The sequence below is a fragment of the Gasterosteus aculeatus genome, chromosome 16 (assembly GCF_964276395.1).
Source record: "Gasterosteus aculeatus chromosome 16, fGasAcu3.hap1.1, whole genome shotgun sequence".
Lineage (NCBI taxonomy): Eukaryota > Metazoa > Chordata > Actinopteri > Perciformes > Gasterosteidae > Gasterosteus > Gasterosteus aculeatus.
The window spans coordinates 16,729,411-16,750,977 of NC_135704.1; the positions used below are offsets into that span (position 1 = coordinate 16,729,411).

At 45.7% G+C, this 21,567-nt stretch overlaps 3 protein-coding genes across 51 annotated transcripts in view; 2 read left to right on the top strand and 1 right to left on the bottom strand.

Moving 5' to 3' along the window:
- The first annotated feature begins 1,936 nt into the window (after nt 1-1,936).
- On the top strand, nt 1,937-14,606 carry ddx3xa (DEAD-box helicase 3 X-linked a). Of its 16 annotated transcripts, none has more exons than XM_078090463.1 (21): nt 1,973-2,138; nt 2,262-2,308; nt 3,180-3,231; nt 3,633-3,680; nt 4,681-4,752; nt 6,587-6,757; nt 7,006-7,150; nt 7,371-7,475; nt 7,557-7,656; nt 7,783-7,918; nt 8,064-8,158; nt 8,247-8,345; nt 8,444-8,604; nt 8,710-8,854; nt 8,940-9,084; nt 9,389-9,439; nt 10,369-10,550; nt 10,727-10,844; nt 10,922-11,078; nt 11,288-11,433; nt 11,545-14,606. In XM_078090463.1, the coding sequence occupies exons 2-21, from the start codon at nt 2,264-2,266 to the stop codon at nt 11,628-11,630; spliced, it is 2,259 nt and encodes a 752-aa protein (XP_077946589.1). In that variant the 5' UTR covers nt 1,973-2,138; nt 2,262-2,263; the 3' UTR covers nt 11,631-14,606. The 16 variants fall into 16 exon arrangements, with proteins under 16 accessions (XP_077946591.1, XP_077946590.1, XP_040057387.1 ...); XM_078090462.1 differs by having other exon boundaries at nt 1,987-2,138; nt 2,236-2,308; XM_078090465.1 differs by having other exon boundaries at nt 1,937-2,308; nt 6,587-6,691.
- Nucleotides 14,607-15,939: 1,333 nt separating this feature from the next.
- On the top strand, nt 15,940-20,442 carry nyx (nyctalopin). The gene is made up of 5 exons (XM_040201480.2): nt 15,940-16,117; nt 16,321-16,385; nt 17,266-17,552; nt 17,989-18,293; nt 18,448-20,442. The coding sequence occupies exons 2-5, from the start codon at nt 16,364-16,366 to the stop codon at nt 19,226-19,228; spliced, it is 1,395 nt and encodes a 464-aa protein (XP_040057414.1). The 5' UTR covers nt 15,940-16,117; nt 16,321-16,363; the 3' UTR covers nt 19,229-20,442.
- The window catches only part of caska (calcium/calmodulin-dependent serine protein kinase a), a 76,497-nt gene continuing 74,893 nt past the window's right edge, over nt 19,964-21,567 (bottom strand). For 25 of the 34 annotated variants that reach the window (XM_040201478.2, XM_040201475.2, XM_040201467.2 and 22 more), the window contains one exon: nt 19,964-21,163. In XM_040201478.2, coding sequence (XP_040057412.2) covers nt 20,987-21,163 — 177 coding nt within the window. In that variant the 3' untranslated portion in view covers nt 19,964-20,986. The remainder of the gene's footprint in view (nt 21,164-21,567) is intronic. The other 9 variants (XM_078090455.1, XM_040201477.2, XM_040201474.2 and 6 more) reach the window with 1 other exon arrangement.

Here is a 21,567-nt window from a genome sequence, read left to right on the forward strand (position 1 = left end):
CAAAGGTGTTGGATGGGGTTCAAGTCAGGGCTCTGAGCAGACCAGCAACTTTCCTCCACACCGAGCTGGAAAAAATGTCTATACGGAGCTGTCTCTATGGACGGAGACGTTCTGTTGAAGTTGGAGAGAATAGTGATCTAAATATAGTTGCGTGCTGCAGAGAGATTTCCCCTCTCGCCTTTTATGAACTATTGGATTCATTGGCCTTGATTTGCCACTGTTGGCCACCACCTTCTTAACATATAAAACAAAAGGGACCGTGAATCTAGCACCCAAAATCTTGTGTATGATTTTGTATACAAGTGATTCCAGCTGGACATATTTCACACGGTATCTTTGTTACAAAAACTTTAGCAAAATCGTCTAATAATTTTTGGATAATTTTCTCATGGAAGCAGGATGACACGCTCCCTGCTAGTAATGGTCCTGCACGTACTGTATATATATATACTTTATTCTTGTTTTTCATTGTAAATAATAATAGTGTCCCTGAGATGGATATTTGGCAAATAATCTGTAAAAACTATTGATAAATGTTGCTGTTAACAGTGACACTTCATTTTGGAATAGTATGTAGGGAACAGGGCTGAAAAGACGTTATATTTTTTTTGTATTTTATTTGTGTTGATGGGTACTATTGTTTAAAGAAAATAAACTTTCAATTGCCAGTGAACACATGAAATATGGAAATTGACTTGACAAAAAAAGTCAGAAAATAAACAGTATAGAGTGGCTGAATGCGCTCTGGTGTTAAGGGGCCACATCCTTCCACACACACTTTAAGTCCCTGATTCATTTTGATATATTTTGGCAATTTTTGACAACTGGTTTTAAAGAGTTTGTGTTCCAGAAAAGGGGGGAAGGGCTGAATACACGATTAGCATATATTCAGTTAAAAAAAAAAAAATAATGAACTTAATGAAATGCTTCAATCAAGTTGAGCAACATTTTTGGAGTGGATGGACGCACCCTGGTGCTTAGCGTCACTGAATGATTAATAACTGGTGAATCAAGGTGAGGTTCCTGCCTGCTAAAGAGGCTCGAACTAGTCTCACAAACTATTATCTTTGTTTTAGCAAAGATATCTAGAGGTTGCCTTCGCCGGCCTTCTGTACCCGGTTACGTTGACTCATCTCAGTGTTCGATTGGTGGACCGAACGGAGTGAGGCCTTGGGGTAAACGGGGGCCATCAAAGACCACTGGCCTCACTCATCGAGTGTCATTTTCAGAAAACCCACAAGTTGATCTCTCCCAAAGTAGCCTATTTCCTCTTGTCTACCTTAAGCCAGTCAGGGGATAAATGTCTGAAACAGGCCTCACAGCCTGCACTGTGTGCAGAGCAGAGGGCCCGGTGCTGGAAGAAGGGATGGGGGGAGGGGCTTGTGCTTTGGAGACTTTGGTTGAGCTTATGCATACCCTCCTGACCTTAAAGGTCGTTTTGTAACCGATCAAGAGAAACCGTGTGTATGAAACACTCCAGATATACATTATCAACGTTTCTAATAGCAAGAGACTCAGCTACACTCCTTCTCCATCTTTATGAACGGTATTGTTGTGTTTCTTGTTGAGTATAATGTTGGTCCTCTTCATCTCATTGCCTTTGTGGAAGAGTATTTGAATTTCTCATACATCCAAATCCATCTTCTTTATATATGTTTGCACATTATGTTCTTTATATTGTCCTTTGTGTTATCTTACAGTTGTCAACTTTGTTTAATCTCTTTGCATATGCCATATGTCTCGTAAAAATAAAATGTGAACGTATTCAAATCAGAAATTTAAAGTGAAAGTGGATTATTATCAAAGTGTCGTACTAGTTTTAGAATTTCATCTCCCACCACCGCTTCGATTATTGGTTTCGTGTCCCTACAAATGAAAGCTTTTTCTACGCCAAGAGACGAGGAGAACTATCGCGATATTTGGCTAACGGGCCGTTGGCTTGAGGTGACGGAGGCTATATCTCGCGCTACCTGAGTACTCGGTGTCTCATTCCAACACGGTCAAGCCTGCCGGCAGAGTTCCTGTTCTACAGCTTCACTTCTATCATTTAATTTGAAAACTTGAAACGGAATTTACATTTATATAAAACTTCGTTTTATTTATTTAAAGTAAACGCAATCGTCTAGCTCACTTCACAGGTAAACGTTGGCTCAAGGTCGTCATTTTTGTACAGAAAAGGAATTTCACGTAACAGCATAGCCGGTCGTGCTAACAAAGAAAATCCTTTACCTTCAGAAATAATCCCCCATTACTCTCTTTAGTTATGAGTCATGTGGTCGTTGATAATCCACACGGTCTAGATCAGCAGGTGAGTACTTTTTTAATTTTCTACGTGGTCATTTGTGTATTTAAAATAAGCTGGTGATTTTCCCTTACGCGCACGTAGTTTCGACAGAAAGCGATAGCTTCGTTAGCTAAGTCACTAGCATCTGGCTAAGCTAACGATGCGGCTGCTAAAATGGAGGTGACGCTTTTAGAGAGGATTGTGATGGCGGAGCTCGGCCCTACGTGCTGCCAGCTAACTAATTTAACAAGCGTGTGAGGCCGATGTTTCACTTCTCTCTAAAAGGCTAACGATTGGCCTACACCCTCAAAGATGTGCTATTTAACTCATATTTTGTGAAAATGTATTTTAATTTAAAGTTAGACGGTTAGCTAACAGTGCTCATCTTGCCGGTGTCCTACGAAGTTAGCCCGGCTAATGTTGGGCCTTCTCGACCTGAAACGTGGCGCAGGAAAAAAAAATGTTTGCAGCGTTTTTTTAGCCACCATTAATGTTTGTGAAACCTGACGCTTTATTGTATTATTTAGTTATTGGCGTTAACCGTATCCAGTGTTAAAGCCATTTCAGCCTATGTTCTAAAGGATTATAATAATACACTAACTTTTGTCTGTTTAATTTGTATGCCTTTCGTCTTGACGGTCACATGCTATGTGATTAGGCCATGGCGGTTGGCTACAATACGCCGGTTTTAATTATTAGTCAAAAGCTTTTTAGTAACTTAGTCTGCAGTCCGACACTTGGTAACTAGCCAAAAAAGTCGAGCTTATTTGTTGTTCAGGATACAAAGTGGAACACGCTTTTAAAATGCTGTTCATCGTGTTGCGTACCGTGTCTTTTGTACTGTTTGCAGTCATTGTAACTGCGCATTTGGATTCAAACCATTTTGTTTTTGCAGCTTTCTGCCCTAGACTTAAACTCTGCTGACGGACAAGGCGGAGGAACTGGTAGTAAGTATTGAAGCAGATTGAATTAAAATATGTCAATATACTAATTGAATGGCATTATCTGCTGTTGATCATCATTTTTAAATCCGCTACCGTCTTAATGACTGAAGTATCTAATGGCAACCACTGGTTTACTTTGGTGAATGAGATATTTTAAGAATATATTAATAAATCCTGATCGAGGAAGATTATGCCATCCAGTCTTAAAGGTAACCAATGTTATAGACATTACACCCTCAGCACACAAATGTGAGATTATTTTGTCTATCTTTGACTAAAGTGTTTTATAATTGGAGTATTGCATTTATACCATCGGTTGTACTATTCTGGCATCGGTAATGCCTTTTTTCTCTTTTCAGTATAATGAATTATCTGATTTTTTTTTCTTTTCTACCTCCACCCAGGGCGTTACATTCCACCTCACTTGAGGAACAGAGATGCACCTAAAAACGGTAAGTTTAATCGAACACCTGCTGACCCAAAGTCAGACCATTACCCCTGGTCTGGCTCATTAAATGGTTAAAGCTCATCCGAGCATGGTGCAAGCACAATCAAGTCATCTTTACGGTTACCAACAACGCTGTTATGGTGCAGTGTTTTTGTTTTTGCTGCTTCAGATTATTTTTTAGTGCACAGAACGAGGAACAAAAGCCATGTGGTTGTGGTTTCATAACTTATCTTGGCACAAAAAAGTAGGACATGTGGTCCTGTATGATTTGGTTGTGTAATGTATTTTGTAGCTAGGATGATGTGGTTTTGAACCTTTTCCGGTTCTTGTTGGGCCGTTTAACGGTGTTCAAGACAAAGGCCGTGCCTGTCATCATCCGCCAGATTTGATTTGAGTAAAAACAAATCTTTGCATAATGGAACACTTTTTTTTTTTTACTGTTTTCTCATTCCACAGCAGGAAATGTACAGTACGGTTATTCAGTGGCACCGGTAAATCTCAAGTCCTTTCTGTCTGCTTTTGCTGAGGGCAACCCGCATTTCCAGGTGCATGAGAAATTTCCTTTACACACCAGCAAAGCGAGTGTGTGGGAGTTTTTGATCTGTACACTTTTGCAGTAAAGATTAATGATGGGATGATTATTCATTTATTTGCTCTCTACTAGGATGCTTTCATTCAACATGAGAAATATGTTCAAACGAAGGGGCAGTTTTACGTAAGCATTTGCTTGCTGCATATATGCTTTACTATATTGAATGGTATTATTTGTCTCTTGAAGCAACTCGTCTTTACACACTAAATGTAAGCCCATATTTCACCTGCAAATGTCTCAGTTTCTTGCCAGTAGCCATGGCAGATAGTGTGAGCTCAGAAATATCTGTACTGCAGGAGGGGATGGCTGTAAGACTGGTAACTATTCATGTAAAGTCAAGCCCAACACTTGTACTGCATGAGTCTGTAGTTATGGCAGTCTTTTTATAGCCTGCTTCACTACCTTTGCTCAGGTTACCCAAGACTGGCCTCTCCAGAGTTTGCCTTTTACCATGCCTACAGTGGGGGTCGTCAAAACAGATGTGGTATACTTTGACCTTCACCTGCATGCCAGCTACTTAATGGCAGATTTTCATAGTGTGTGTGTATATGGCGGAACGCTGGGACATAATCAACGTGCCCTTGCTTTTCATGGTCACTTGAAAACCGTGGAAATCTGGGCCTAACTGTTTTGAAGCTTGCAGTTGAAGTTGCTTACGGTGCATGGGGGTGGTGCCTACAGGATTGCACCGCATCACTACCGGCTGTCTTACTAATAGTGAGCCGATGTCAGCAGTGAAAGTAGAGCTGAGCGATAAGGCTTTTAAATAACATCCGCATTCCTTGGCTTTGCCGCAATTTCTTTATTGCTGAATTATATATCATGACAGTTCAATTTTCCACATGTAAATTCTGAAATGAAATGCAGTTTTCTAACTTTTGTTCCATTTGGTAATTTATCAAATTCATATTAAATTACTTATTGGTTGAATTTTCAAAAATCCCTATTTAACAACTCTGCAATGCGACCCATATTACTGTGACACACTGACGTCCATAACATCTCGCATGTCAACTTGCTTTGACTGTTTATGGCTTCTTTTATCCAAACTAATACCCCCCCCCTCCACACCCCAGAGACCAAAACTCTCACCTCATACGGCCACGAGGGCAACCCTCAATGGGTCGAGTATTTAACACAAATGCTGTTCAATTAAATTAACTTCTGTTAATTACGGTAATGCAGCTAATTTAGGGATTTTTATTTGGCAACAAAACGTTGCACTGCTGCAATGAGTTTCATATTCTGACCACGTAATACTATTGAAATTAGAAATTGGTTTTAAAAAATGCACTAATTGCTTTCTTATGGTTTGACATTTCTTTCATATTTTTTACCTTAAGTGTTGAGGTTAACTAGTAAACGGATCTTGCTGCACCAACAGCTCAGTGTGGGCGGTTAATCTGGTGTCTTAAGTAAGATGCCCATTGCTTTGTAATCAGCGCAGCTCACATTTTGCCACTCACAGCTGCACAGGAAATGCACCCCCTTCACTGTTGAAGTGTAAAGAAAATGTCAAAAGGAATTGGAAACACAGTTTAGCCTCCAGTACCCATAGGAACAGTTTCATGTTCTTTTCCAGAATGAAGCAACTATCATTTTGTTTACCATCATTGCTTTTATTTACTTTTTTTAAACGTCACAACTTGTCTTTTACTTGAAAGCTACACATGATTTGGTTAATCTGGCATTACATAAAGATGGTGATGGTTGAGTTTTCACTGCTGCAGTGTGCTTTGCAATGTTTGCAGATTCCACATTGATATTCATTTTCCAACAGTCTCAGTGACCAAGTTGCGCCGCAGTGCTCTTGAAGTATAATTAAGCTTTGGCCTAACACTTTCACTAACCAGCGGGAAAGGTCTGAATGGCACATCTGGAACTGTAGCACTTGGCTACTGTGATTGCAATGCGGCTCTGCGGTCCCAACATTTTTTTTCTCCACAATATTGCAGCTTGCTTGGAGAACATTTTCCTTTTTCTATAAATCCTTTACATCATTTGAGTTACTCGGATTACTATGGAAGACAAAAGTTGGACATACTCCACTATTTGGCACAGGTGGGCATGTGAAGCGCTAGAAAGCTCTTCGTCTGCTAGTTTAGTAAACCCTATCCAGGTTCAAGTCAACTATAGAGTTGCTTGCTTCCCTCCAGTCAGTAAACTGGGGGGAAAGTAGGTCAGTCTCCTGGAAAAGGGACGTTTGGCTGATAAGGACTTTTGAGTAGAGACACAGGAGTATTTGCTTTCTGACACAAATGTGCAGCATCACGCTCTTCCTCTCAAGCCTTTACATTTTTTTTTGTCTTTCCACAAAGATGCTGGATGGGACGGTGGACGAAGCAATGGATTTGTGAATGGTTACCACGACAATCGCACAAATGGGGGCTTTGGCGGGCGGGGACCCCCACGCAATGATAGAGGTGGGCGTGGCGCCTACCGTGGTAACAGGGGTGGAGGTCCGTTTAATCAACCATTGCAAAATGCAGGTGGGGAAACCTGGTCATGCCTTAAAATGTCAACTAGCCCTGGTTTGTAGAGACAGTGTAGTTTAAGAAGGAGAACTTTGCCCTCCCCCACCCCTGTTACATAGTTGAGGAACTAGCAGGTCGCTACTCTGCATCATGGATTCGGTTACCTATACAAAATTAGCTGTGCCCTTTGGTAAGAAAGTGGCGCCATCTGATGACCGTATTCGTGAGAGGGGCGTGCCGCTGAGTGACTCTGTTCATTACAGGGTTTGGCGGGGAAGGTGGCGGTGGCGGCGGCGGTGGTAACTGGGCAGGAGCCCCTCGTGATGCTGCCTACAACAGCTTTGGTGGACGTAACGATAGGTCAAAGTCTACCTTCTTCAATGACCGTGGCTCCAGCTCCAGGGGAAGGTGGGTAGAATTGTTACATTTCACAATTTAGTTTTAATTTAGTTGGGTAACTTTTAGAAATGTCTTGTACTAAATAGCTTTTTAAAGCCGCGGCTCCTGAATTCCTAGTTCAATATTCTAGTTAGTGTAGCACTGTCTGCTAGTAATGAGCAGATACTGTTGCATTAAATCAAAGGGTTTCTTTTGGCTCACCTCGGTAACACATTGGGCATGCTTGTAGATATGAGCGTGGGGGCTTTTCTGGTGGCGGAAACAACCGGTGGGGAGACGAATCCAGAGATGAGGATTGGTCCAAGCCCACTGCGCCCAACGATCGGCAGGAACAGTAAGAAAAATGTTGCTCTGAAATAAATGACTAGTCTTGTATTTGGATTTAATCTTAAACATTTGAAACAATGTTTTCTAGGGAGCTTTTTGCTGCAAGCAACACTGGGATAAACTTTGAGAAATATGATGATATTCCAGTGGAGGCCACTGGAAGCAACTGCCCGCCCCACATTGACAGCGTAAGTCCGTATTCTGGAGTGCTTGTATATTTGAAATGGTGTCATTGATCATAATTTGATTTAAAGGATTTTAAACGTGATTGAAACATTTGACCTTTTCTGATACATCTACATTTTTTTCTGTAGTTCCACGACGTGGACATGGGGGAGATCATCATGGGCAACATCAACCTGACTCGCTACACGTGTCCCACCCCGGTTCAGAAGCACGCCATCCCCATCATCAAGTCAAAGAGAGACCTCATGGCTTGTGCCCAGACTGGTTGGTATTTCTATGTATTCTCAAAGCGTGCATTTAACCATTTGTTATTGGATAATCGTCGCCTCTTGGTTGTATGATGTAGCTTAAAGTTTGGCTCCATGGATTTAGTTTGTCTTGCTGAATAAAGTATTCCTGTTTGTTTTAGGATCCGGAAAGACTGCAGCTTTCTTGCTGCCTGTGCTGAGTCAAATTTACAGCGACGGGCCCGGAGAGGCTGCGCAGGCCGCCAAGAATGGACAGGTTTGAGGAATAGAAAGCGCAACAAATGGCCATATCCTTGTTTCTCATTATTATTGTGGCTAAACAGCATTGTTTCTCTCATACTCAGGATAGTGGGAGGTATGGCCGCCGTAAGCAGTACCCGCTCTCCCTGGTTCTGGCTCCCACCAGAGAGCTGGCCCTTCAGATCTACGATGAGGCGCGAAAGGTGAGCAACTCGATCCTACGCCAAAGCACAAACGTTGTTCCCCCCGAACTTTAAACATGCAACTCAAAGCTTATGTCTCCTTTCTCTGAACCGTGTAGTTTGCCTATCGCTCCCGCCTGCGTCCCTGCGTGGTGTATGGCGGCGCTGACATTGGCCAGCAGATCAGGGAGCTGGAAAGAGGCTGTCACCTGCTGGTGGCCACACCTGGACGCCTGGTTGATATGATGGAGAGGGGCAAGATCGGTCTGGACTATTGCAAGTCAGTAGAATGGAATTCTCCATTCACATAGCTAGTCTTTCTTTTTGGGAGGGGGGTTGAAACTGACTCATGTCTTTGAGTTGAACGTGGAATGTGTCTCTGCAGCTACTTGATCCTGGATGAGGCTGACCGCATGTTGGACATGGGTTTCGAGCCACAGATCAGACGCATTGTGGAGCAGGATACGATGCCCCCTAAAGGCGTCCGCCAGACCATGATGTTCAGTGCCACCTTCCCCAAGGAGATCCAGGTAGGTCGGAGGGTCGACCAGTATAGCCAATCTTGCTAGATAGCCTGAATACCTGCATACTTATCTCTTTAATTTGTTTGCACAGATCCTCGCACGTGACTTCCTGGAGGACTACATTTTCCTGGCGGTGGGCCGTGTTGGTTCTACTTCAGAAAACATCACCCAAAAGGTGGTGTGGGTCGAAGATGGAGACAAGAGGTCCTTCCTCCTTGATCTGCTCAATGCCACAGGTGAGAAGAGCAGATGCGATCATGGGACGCTTTGGGTTTTACACTCATGAAGGTCACCTAGGGCTCTTACTACTTCAGTGTGTTTCGAAAACAAATCAAGCTATATTTACTTAATCTCTGCTAAAAAAAAACCAATGTTCATTATACCAAGATCTTGCCGTGAAACATTAAAAAACGTTCAGGGATGATCAGTCACTGACGTAACTTGCAGTCTTTAGTGGGTTTGCTTCCCCATATCAATCAAGTTGTTATATTTGTGTACTGAGAAGCCTTACGTTTACTGGCCGGTTTGGTTTTATCTTAGTTATTCCCAGTGATGTTCAGGAAAATGTGACAGAGGCCCCCGAGAAACCCGGTGAGTGTGAACATATTATAATCTCACTCTGGCCCACCAGCCAGAGACATCACATCCCACAGTTCACCCTGTCTCTCCGCCCCCCAGCTGACATGCTGCCTGTTTCTTTTTATTTTATTCATTTTTTTTCCTCTTTCCAATAAGGGCTTGCAAGACCAACAATGGCATTTTCCTTGCACTCTATAGACTCTGCAATGTCAATGAATCTCCCCCCACTTTAAAGGGAGGCCTTTCTAGCTGTAGTTTGTCAGCCAGCTCCGCGTGACCACCGTGGCTGGTTGTCATAGAAACTGCTATGTTGCGGCGTCAAATGGCCGTGACAGATTTAACAGAACCAGTCTGTCACTTCAGTATGTTTGAGGTCTAAATTAGACCATTTAACTGGCGCGAGGTGAAGTAGTGAGGAGACCTTCATCTTACTTTTGACGACATCTCACAATTTCCACATACTGGTGTTACCGGGAAGTGTGGTGGTGTAACTTGTCTTTACTGAGAAAGAAGCAACATGTGTAGCTTTGGTTCTTTCTGTGGTAACTTGTGCAGCTGCTGCTATGAAAGGAAAGCAAATATTCTTGATAGCAATTATCTATCTGGATTGTAATATCTTAACTCTATGGATCAAGACCATCCTGAGTATCTGCATCAGACATCCCAGTTTGAGCTATTTTGTTGGCTTCAGTACTATGAGCAGTACCTGAAGAAATGGTTCTCAATTCTTCATTTAAAGCTTTTTATATGGTCATGTTTCCATTTTTAAGTTTTTTGTTTTAATTTTTTTTTTCAGTTAGCGTTCCTGCACCCATCTTTTAGTTATAAAAATCCACCCGTACAAAGTTATCAATGACTTATATTTGTTTTTCCCCGCTGCTTTCATGCTCTTTATCCGGCTCTCCTCCGGTTCGTCTCGTCCTTTGTTTCTGGCTACACAGGCAAAGAATCTCTCACCTTGGTGTTTGTGGAAACCAAGAAAGGAGCAGATGCACTGGAAGACTTCCTCTACCACGAGGGTTACGCCTGCACCAGCATCCACGGAGATCGATCCCAGAGAGACCGAGAGGAAGCTCTGCATCAGTTCCGGTCTGGACGCTGCCCCATCTTGGTGGCCACAGCTGTAAGTAATCGTAATGATTTTCTAATGGAGAGGCCCGTGGCTGCATTAGTGTTTCTGTCCTTTATGTGAGCTACTTGAAGTTAGTTGATTACTGCATCCTGTCTGGGTTCATGTCTGGAAGCCTGTATATTATATCTTTGGAATTTTACTTTAAACTCAATGTCTTGCGTGTCCAGGTGGCTGCCAGAGGTCTGGACATCAGCAATGTGAAGCATGTCATCAACTTTGACTTGCCCAGTGACATTGAGGAATACGTTCACCGTATTGGCCGTACGGGACGTGTGGGCAACCTGGGTAAGGACCGTTTCATCCTCTTTTCCTTCCCGTATCGATTAATGTATTCTAATGACGGAATCTTTGTTTTTTTGCAGGTCTGGCCACGTCGTTCTTTAACGACAAAAACAGCAACATAACCAAAGATCTGCTGGACATTTTGGTGGAGGCAAAGCAGGAGGTTCCCTCCTGGCTTGAGAGCCTGGCCTACGAGCACCAGCACAAGAGCACCACCCGCGGGCGCTCCGGGAAGAGGTGATTGTCCCGAGCAGGAACACAACGTGCACAAATGGCAGTCGGCCTTTTGGACCTTGTTCTTTTTAACTTGTGTAGTAAAACATTTGAACTCTGGCTTTGCATTGTTGTCCTGGATAATCATAGCAGCTTTAACCCCTTATGATATTTGCAAAGTGGCTTTGTGAAATCTGTTGTATAATATCTAACCAACGTGCGTCCTTTTGAAGGTTCTCTGGTGGTTTCGGAGCGAGAGATTACCGTCAGACGCCGGGCGGCGGCCCTGGGAACTTCACCAGCAGCCGCGGCAGTGGGCGCAGCGCTGGAGGTCATGGAGGAAGCCGGGGCTTTGGTGGTGGCGGCGGCGGTGGAGGAGGTAAGACACAATCTTTCCTTGGAGCACAGAACAAGTCGAGGTACACTTTATAACTGGGACCAACAAGTGTATAACTAATGTACTGACCTCCCTCCCCATTATCATCCTCAGGTGGCTTTGGCGGCAACTTCTACAGCAACGACGGCTACGGAGGAAATTACAGCCACTCTGGTAGTGTGGATTGGTGGGGCAACTAGTCGCCATAGGATCCGGTTGCCATGCCAACCCAAGGGAAACCACATGTTAACTTAAGCCAGACCATAACAACCCTCCCTGTGTAGCTTCAATGACACACAGTACATTACCAACCCTGGTTCTCTGCCATTCGCTTCTCTCAAAAAGGAAGTGCAGCACCACGCAAAGGAAAAGTCACCAGCACGTGCAACGCACCGGAGAACGCAGAGATTCGCACACCTCAGAGTGAGCATGGATGCTGACATGCATTGTCCGATAGCAACTTCGGGCTTTCATTAAAAGTATTTTCTGTTCTTTTTGTGGAAAAAACAAAGGATACAATCGAAATAACCTGAGGATCATTTGTATGTTAATGTACTGTGCCTTTGGAATTTAGACAGGAAATCTATGTTTTCATTTCACCAGATGAACATGGCCACGAGCTCTAAATTTGATTTTATTTGTTTGGTGAAAAATATTAGAAAGGTAAAATAAGCTTGGACTTACTCAAACCTTGGCAAACACTGGGGTATTGTGGCGCTGAGTCATGATTCCATTTGAACTTCAAATTTATCGCAGGAACATCATGTAGCCTTTTCTATAGACAAACAGCTAATGGAGCGATTACTATGTCTAACACCAACTGGGCCACTCCGTGAGGCAACCGTATTTTAATCCTGAAGGACGAAGTTACACTTGTTTTTCTTTCGCTCACTCTATCCTGGACGGGCTCCTTTTTATGGATATAGTCTTTGAAATAGCCATTCCTATTGTAATCTTAAGAAACACATAAGTCATTAAGCTCAGTGCCAACGATCGCTGAGGTTTAAACCAGAATAATCACTGCTACAACTCGTTACTCCACTTTTAAATTGACTTGACAGTGTTACGGCAGCTGGTACGTTAGCATGTGCTGGCGCCGTTAAGTGGGCGGCGTTTTTTGTTTCTTTTTACGAGAGAGATTTTTGGTGCCGGTGTGCGGAATTGAAAAGCTGAGTCAGTTTTTTTTGATTTTTTTTCTTTTTTTTCCGGATTGTTTCTCTACAAATATGTATCAAAACAAAAAATGCCTGCCATCTTGAGAGTGAAGTTGTAGATGGCTGCATAAAGGACCACAGCAATCGGGAGGGCGCTGCGTGGTGTTAGTGTTTTACCCAATCGACCGGCAACCACAAGGCCCACATGGTATTCCACGCTTGCAGGTGTTTTGTTTTTTGGTCAAGGAGGAAAGGACACGCGAACTGAGTCGCAGGCTTAACTTAATTACAGGCGTTTTCTCTTTTTCAAGCTGCGTTGGAGGCATTGTTCATCTTAAAAGAGACGGGCACGCGACTGAGCACTGAGGTTTACCGAGCAGCACTTCCACCACTCGGGGGGGGTTCAGGGCAGCGGGGGTAGACGCGTCTTTTCAGTGCACCGCCATCGCCGATGGCTTTGGGTTCCATTGTAACTGTGTAGAGGGAGAGAGAGGGGGGGGGAAGGGCGGGGTAGTGCCCGCCTCCCTTATGGAACGTTGAAGTACTGTCAGGTTCTCTGAGAGTTTTATCTGCTCAGGCGTACATTAAAAATCTGTGGCTTTCGCGAAGCCGGAGCAGGCTTTTCCTCTCAAAGAGGAGCAGCCATCGAGAGGAGGAGAGATGGGGCGTTTCACCTCAAAATGCTCCCAATTTTCTCATCGGGTGTGTTGTGCCTTGAAACCTTTTTCTTTTTTTTTTTCCTTTTTTTCTTTTTAAAGAAACTGAGATATAAGCGGATGCACTGACAGTGTTGACTTGAGATTGAATGGTGCTACTTGATTTAAGTGTGTAGGCCCTTGTTCGTCGTGCCCATCGAGTTTTACAAGTTCTTTTATTGCACATCTAGAGTTTTATATAGATGTCTTGGATATGTGTCCTTAAGCTTCCAAATATTGTGTGTGAGGAGTTTGTGAGAAACGCAGCTTGTTTACAAAGAGGACAGGTTCTAAACGTTTAAACCAGGATTTATTTGGGACCAGGGGATTTAGCAGTCGGGGGAATTTAGCCATTTGCACAGATTTCTAGATTCTACTTTTGCTGCTAGTTTTGTGTAATTTATTAAGCATTTTTGACAAATATTTATTTTTGTAAGCCTCAAAGTGATTCTTTGAAAGTTTCAGTAACTTGACCAAAAGACAGTACAAAAAACACTGGCACTTGAATGTTGAATGTCACCTGTTTGCGTGAAATTTATATATTTCGGGGTAGTGTGAGCTTTTTAATGTTTAAGATACATTGGACTCGGTAAATAATATCCACAGCTGTTTCGGGGGCCTCCTCGTGGCCCCTCATCTCTATTAGACTCTATTAATTGGTGAACAAAATTTGAAATGGAATTGAACAAACATGCCAAGGTTTGGAATAAAGCTGTCAGAGCAAAAACAAAACAATCTCTTAAGCATATCAGTGCTGAAGTGTTAAGATTCTCCAATTGTGTGCATTATTGATTCTTTACTCTAATTTGACCTGATTATTTTTCTCCAGTGAATGTCTGGCACATGGCAATCCTTAAAGAAACAAACATGTGGTTTATTCTCATTGTCGTATTTGTATATGTGGACCCTCTGGGGTTCCTCCGAACGTGGAACCCGTCTGTACGAGACAACGCCGGTTCTGCGCAGGTTGTTGCATGGCAGAACCAGAGACGCGTTCCACGTTCTCCAAAGGAACCCCGGGGCTCTTTAGGTGTAGACTTTGCTTTCTGTATTAGCTTCTAGGCTCCTGCACCGCATGGGAAATACTCGGCTGTGCAATTGTATGATTTTACCAAAATAAAAAGGTTGAATGCAAAAAAAAAAAGTACCTGGACGAATCCAGCATGTTTGATGAAGACTTGTTTACTGTAGTGCAGAGAAGACTTGTAGCAGCGGCCTGTTGCCGCGTGGCGATTCCAGGAGGACCGGCGGCAAAATTCAATTTGGTATCCAAGGGATGGGCTTCATTTCTTTTGAAAACAATATAAAGATTTCATTTGTAAATTGACCTTTGTGGATTGTGTTCTTTCCTCAAACTGGTGTCACGGCGACGATACGTCACCTTCCAACCCGTCCAGCATCTATTCACTGCACGTTCCTGTCGCGAATGGAAGATCATGTACACGGATGTAAAGCTGAATCGACGTGGACGTTTCCGAGGACGAGTGCGCTACATTTAAGGGCGGGCGTCCTAGTGGAAATCTATTTTTGCTCAAAGTTCACAAAAGAACGCAGAGCTTCCTGTCGTGGTCCCTCACTCCAGATCTAGAATAGAAGTGTTTCTCACTTGACGAGAGGCTTCATGCCGACTTCTGACTCTTTAGTCTTTCTAGTAGCTCTTTGAGGCTCGTTAGTTATTTTTGTTTGTCTTTGGGGGGAGTTTTCCTCCTCGATGGGTATTGTGTGTGTGTGTGTATGTAAGTCATTAAGTTCGTACTGCACCGCTTCATGGTTGATATCGTTGGGCCCCGGTGACCTTTGACCTCCCTGTGGCTGTATCCCTACATGCCAAAAGTGCCTGTGTGCTCTTTGCACGAAGCAAAATCCCATGTTTGGTGAATCTCTTTGAAAGGTCTGAGTAAGTGAACCGCTTCTTTGATGCTCAAATGGTGTCGGGTCACTTTTGCGCGGCGGTTTTTATCTGAAGGTTTGCAGCTGAGCTGCTCCGCCCTGACGATCAAACCCAGAAACATCACCGGTCTCTTTCCCAGTGGGACCAGATGTGCACAGATTATGGTGTCTGTGTGCAGCTTTCCAAGTGGCGCGCTGTGCTGACAGGGTGGAATCCTCGAGGTAGGTGACCTGAATTTGATGCCTCTACAGACGGAGCTCTCAGGCTGGAAAGTGACTGGATGCACGTCTGCACTGGACTGTCACCCCCACCCCGCCCCACTTTTTGGGGATGTTTCTTTTTTTTTTTTTTCCACGATGCTCTCGAAAGGCCTCTGATGTGCCGATGACCTTTGACCCTCCCACCCAATGACAACCCATTAAAAAAAACTTGTGTAATATCTGATTAAAGAAGTGCGCGGTTGGAGTGACAGTCTGAGGATGGAGGTAACCATGGTAACCATGGTCACACGGCACATCGTATCGATCGCCTCATCGGGTCACGTGTCGCTGATCCGTGTCAACATCCGCATCTCTGGACTCCCGCGTCCCCACCTGGTGCTGCGAGTGTGCGTCCGACTAATCCGCGTTGCGGTTTGATCCCGCAGCTTCGTTTTGCGCCTTTTAATCTCCCTCCATCCAGGGGATTTGAGTGCCATTAAGAGATGGCTTTTTGGTCTGCGTGTGTTTTATGACACACACACACACACACACACAGTCAAGGGTGGGGGGGAGGAGAAAGGCGTAAATTCACAACTGCACACACTTTTTTGCCAGAGCGCGTCTGTCTGAAGCCGCCGGTGGAGCACCGTGCAGACCGGTACGGGACGGCCGGGATGGGGCCCAGCGGGACGGGTGGGGTCGTGTCCTTCAACTCAAGCGGGTGGAGCTGCCTGGAAAGATCTGCAGGTACGTCGCTTCCATGGCTGCAGTCAACAGGTGTGATATTCTGTGTGTGTGTGCGTGCGTGTGTGTAATCACCGTTGTGTCATTGTGTAGTTGGAGAGTGAAACCAGGTTCTCCCAAATCACCTCCCGGCTTTCAACGGGACGCGTTGTTTATGTAACTCTCATCAGTTCATCGTTAAGTGCTGCTGTGCTTGTGTGTTCCAGACATCCGCTAATCCTGGCATGTCCCACATGAGCGACTCCAGCAATGACTGTCATCACTTTCACCGGTCAGTTCTTCCTCCCCGTCGCTCCTCCGCTGTCCTTTTTGTCCCCCTCAGCGTAAGAAATGGTCTCACATTCTGTTGTGGTTCAGAGAAAGCAGCCTCACGCTGTCAATCATCAGATAATGAGTAATAACCGCTTTGGTACAAGACGTCTCACAAAAATGCTGGTTTTCCTCCATCGAAGACATTTCAACCCCACGGTTTTCCCCGAGCGAACGATGAAGCTAAAAGGATGGAGGTGGAATCAGATCGTCGCGGCGATTCTGTCTCAATCACATCATCGTGTCCCCGGCAGCTCGCAAGGGGACCGTTTGGGCCTCGAGCGCCAAATCAAATTCACCGATGCGGATTTCAGTTGGAGATTCTTTTGCGAAAAAAGAATTTGTGATGTGAAAGAAATGTCAGCGACCGATAAAGCCACTAAAACACCTGTCCACATGTGGACCGAGGGCATCAGAGCCGGGGGAGGAAATATTTGACTTTTCACTACGGACACCGGCTGACGAGTCAAAAACATTTACTATTTTAACAGCAACAAACTATAAAAGGCACGTTGGTTTGGAATGGGAGGTGTGACTTTGTGTTGCCTTTGGACAGCGCTAGGCTAACTGTTTCCACCCGGTTCCAGTCTACATGCTAAGCTCAGGTTTAGCGTGTTGCTCCATATTTAGTGTGCGGTGTCAGTCTCAGCAAGAAAGAGACCCCCCCCCCCCCCCCTCCCTGGAATTCTGCAGCATTGATCCTAATAAAGTGCTGAATCGTGTAGAATACGGATCACAGATTTGGAACATTAGCCGGTTAACCAGCTTTATTTGATCCTGATTTTTTGATCATACCTGTGTCAAGGACTGCCTGTTGTTTTGATGTTCTCCCCCCCCCCCAGTCTCGGTGCTCTGCCTGCTGCCCCCGGCGGCGCTCGCCCGCTGGGCGTGCGAGCGGGCGTGTCCGGCCTCCTGCTCGTGCACGCAGGAGAAGAGCTGCAGCGTGCTGTGCGACCGCTCCGGCATGGCCGAGCTGCCCAGAGAGTTCCCCTGCGAGGCGTCCGCCATCAACCTGGACAAGAACAGCCTCAAGTTCCTGTCGGAGAGGGCGTTCGGCACGCTGCCCGCCCTCAAGACGCTCTCCCTGGACCACAACAACATCTCCTTCATCACGCCCGGGGCCTTCAAGGTCGGCCGCTCATGACTAATGATGATGGGGGGCAAAATACTTGCAATATTTAATCTTTGCTTCATACAAAAAACAAATTACACGCAGTAAAATCCAGTATTGTGGTTTTATTTTTGAGATCGGCTTTTCGCTGCTGAGAAATTTGCCGCTAAGAATGAGATTAAAATGATGGATGGCTCAAACCATCACAAAATTACTATTCTGTTCAGAGCTTTAAGCTGTTAATATGCAACCTTTCACCTCCAAACCTGAAAGAATCAAACCAAACTGAGCTGTATGGTTGGTTAGTGAAGCGCCTCTTAAAGAAATCCTTTAAAAAACTTGTTTGCTTGCTACAAAAAATCATTAGAACCAGTTTATCCAGTAAAATCATTGACTTCAAATATCTTTAACAAGGAGTCTGTTCAAATTCAAATGTGCCCCTCCGTCCCCGCAGGGCCTCGGCAACCTGGTGGAGCTGAAAATTGCGAACAACGACTACATCAGTTACCTCCACACGCGGACCTTCACGGGGCTGAAGAAGCTGGTGCGCCTCGACGTGTCCAACTGTAACCTCTTCAACATCCCCGACCGCATCTTCCTGGAGCAGGCGGCGCTGAAGGAGGTGCGCTGCTTCGAGAACAACTTCCGCAGGATCCCCGGGGCCTTCAGAGGGATGGAGAACCTGACCCACCTCTACCTGGAGAGGAACAAGATCGAGGCGGTGGCCTACAACTCCCTGCTGGGCCTCCGCGGCCTCAGGTGAGTCCTGGGCCTGGGAGGAGCTCGTGTGCTGAAGGAACTCCCAGATAATTGGGTCAAAAGTTAGCGACTACGCTTAGCCTGGATTTAGGAACACGATCCTTCCATCACTTCCATCTCCTCATGAAGCGTCCGTCTGTTCCTCTCGCGCCAGGTACCTGAACCTGCAGGAGAACCTCATCAACGTGATCCACGACGGCTCCTTCCAAGACCTCCTGCGGCTGGAGAACTTCTACTTCAACGACAACCTGCTGACCGACCTGCCGCGGCACGCCTTCCGAGGCCTCGTCCGCCTCAAGATGCTCAACCTCGGCGGGAACCAGTTGACCAACGTGTCCCGGACGTGGTTCGGCGACCTGGTGGAGCTGGAGGTCCTGTACCTGGACAGGAACCAGCTGGTGAACATCGAGGAAGGCACGTTCCAGAACCTCACCAGCCTGATCACGCTCCACCTGAACAGCAACAACCTCACCAGCCTCCCCTTCCCCGTCTTCCAGCCCGTCTACTTCCTGGCCCGCCTCTTCCTCTTCAGGAACCCCTGGGCGTGCGACTGCTCCCTGGAGTGGCTGAAGCAGTGGATGGAGAGCTACAAGCTGGTGCGGGACGTCCCCTGCGCCTCGCCTTCCTCCGTGGCGGGGCTGGACCTCGGCGAGGTGGTCTTCGCCAGGGCGAACGGCACGTGCGTGGACCCCGGCGAGCTGAACCTGACGGCGGCGCCGGCGGATGTCGCCTCCACCACCGAGAACCGCTTCAACAGCCTCATCTCCAAGCTGCTGCAGCAGGAGATCAGGGAGGAGCTGGGCAACGGCACGGAGAGCCTTCGCAACGGGACGCTGGCCGAGGCCGAGGACGGGCAGCTCTCCGCGGGGGTCAGAGGTCAGCGGGCCCCGGCCGTCCTGTGCTTCGTCGCGGTGTGGCTCGCCCGTTGCACATGAGCACGGTGGAGAAGGGGGCGGGTTCTCTTCACAGGAAACAAGCAGTGTTTGTTTATCCGTTAGAGGCGCGGGGGGCATTTGGGACGTTGGCTTCAGGTGAACTGACCGCCTGGTAATCTGAATCTTCCTCAGAGGGAACAGAGGCCATAGTCAGGTATTTATGGATGAAATATGGGACGCACGGCTCGAGATCTCCACATGAGAGTTGATTAACTGTGGCCAAATGATGAAAATGTATTTGTGAACCTCCACCTTTTGTTGTGTAACTCTCAGTGTAAATTAATATTACATCATATTCGAGAGCTAAGTTTCCTTAACAGAGTTCAGCTTTTCCATGAATGCATTAATCTTGCTGCTGGAGGGACTCTCCTCTCGACGGGGGTCATTGCACGTTACTCTTTATATTTGTTGTCTGTGGCTGAGAGCTGCTTTCTCCTCCTGGTATTTTAAGGTCAAACCGCTGTCAATAAAGTGGAACTTTCGACGTGTTGCTCAGACCCTTGAATGTGGGATCAGGCTGCATGTCGTCACAGGAGCCGTTTTCAGACTTCTCAAATGCATTAATTGTAGGGAATTGAAAATGTTGAGGTATTTGGAAGAACTGATACACATGTATTTTTCTGTGTTGACGCATTTTCTTAAACGACTGAGCACGATCTTGGTTTCCTTTTAATTATCACCACGGTTACAGTAACTTGCTCATGTTCAGTGGAAACAAGAAAAGCCACTCCAAGGTTCATTTTTCCAACACATAAAAGGAAATATATTTAAAAAATGGTTCGTACTGAACTTTTATCATCGCAGAGTCATTTACACAAGGGGCAGTTTGTCATTCTGCCATATTCACATAGTTATTCAGACGCTGCCTCCTCTTCCTTTGCGGTTACAGAATAAAAATTTCTTTACTCGTCAGTTTTAAACATTAATACTCTTGGACATCACATTTGCAAATAATTAGTTGAAATCTTTCCTTTTTTTGTATGACAGATCAAAAAAATTAAGACTTTAACATCTTTTTTGCAAACATCACTACATGGTCGATCTTTTTAAATAAATCTGCTTTAGAAATGTCACCTGAAATGCAAGAGATGTGCATAGGTGTTTCTCGCCCCGCGTGCTTCCCTTGAGTTCAGTCTTCAACAGCTGGAATGTTTTTCACGTTTATGTGTATATTCACGCGTTTCCGTTCATCAGGGAAGCTTCCAAATGTCCACATGCACGACGAACCACATTTACGGATTTATTTAAAAGAGACTGTACCTGAAAGGTGATTATGAAACCGTACCAAAAGCTAAATAGAATCGTGACACAAGGAAACCCAGGAGACAGAATAAATAAGGACGGATGCTGGTCCACAGAGGAGGAGGCGTTGCAGTGGGTTTGTGGGCTTTTACTTCATTCTGCCGACAGCGTCTTTCTACAGATGGTTCAGGACTAGCGAGTCATGGGGGGGGGGGGACGGGATACACACCCGTCTCTTTAAAACAAACGTCTACAAAAATGTCGCCTCCTAGCTAGTACAGACATGACAATATTCACTTTTGTTTAAACTCTGTTTTTATACGTCGCTATGACTACGTCGAGTCCGATGATTGGACGCAGGCGGTCTGTGCGTCCAGGAGGACTTCCTGTGGAATGCTGGGGGGCGGCGGCTTCCATCCAGTTGTATTTTTCTGTTAAAAGTTATTTATTCTTACTTCAAAAGGGGGAATGATGGGAGATGGGGAGGGGGGGGGGGGGGTCTGGCGGCGCTGCCGGTCAGTAGACCCAGGACACGGGAACCCACTGGCTGGTGGTGCACACCAGATCGATGGCCTCCTCCAGGTGCCTGATGGTCTCGTCGATCTCGTTGTTGATGATGGTCTGGTCGAAGCAGTGGGCGTAGGTCTTCTGCAGGATCTCAGACTCCTTCTGCAGCCGCTGGAGCGACTCGTCCTGCAGGAGGGACACTCGGTTAGACGCCGGTAAAGGCGGAGGCCGTGATGAAGAGCTCTCATTGGACTCGTTGCTAAGGCCCTTACGTACTGTGTGATGGAGCTACTCAACCGACAACACAGAGTAGGCTCTTTTTTTTTTGCCTCTATTAAAATCACCAATCTTTTTTGATACGGCTGCTACAGCACAGCGTGTGACGTGGGGACACAGAAACAACACACATACTTACACACTAACACTACGTGCCATCAGGCTTCACTTACTGGCAGCGTCCGACACCACCGGGGCATCTGAGCCGAGCGCCACGAGGGGCAAACGCATGCAGCATGCAGAGGTAGAAAAGTGCAGAGAGGACTGAGAGAAGCACACGTGCACACTGTGTGATGTGACGCAGTAATCGTTTG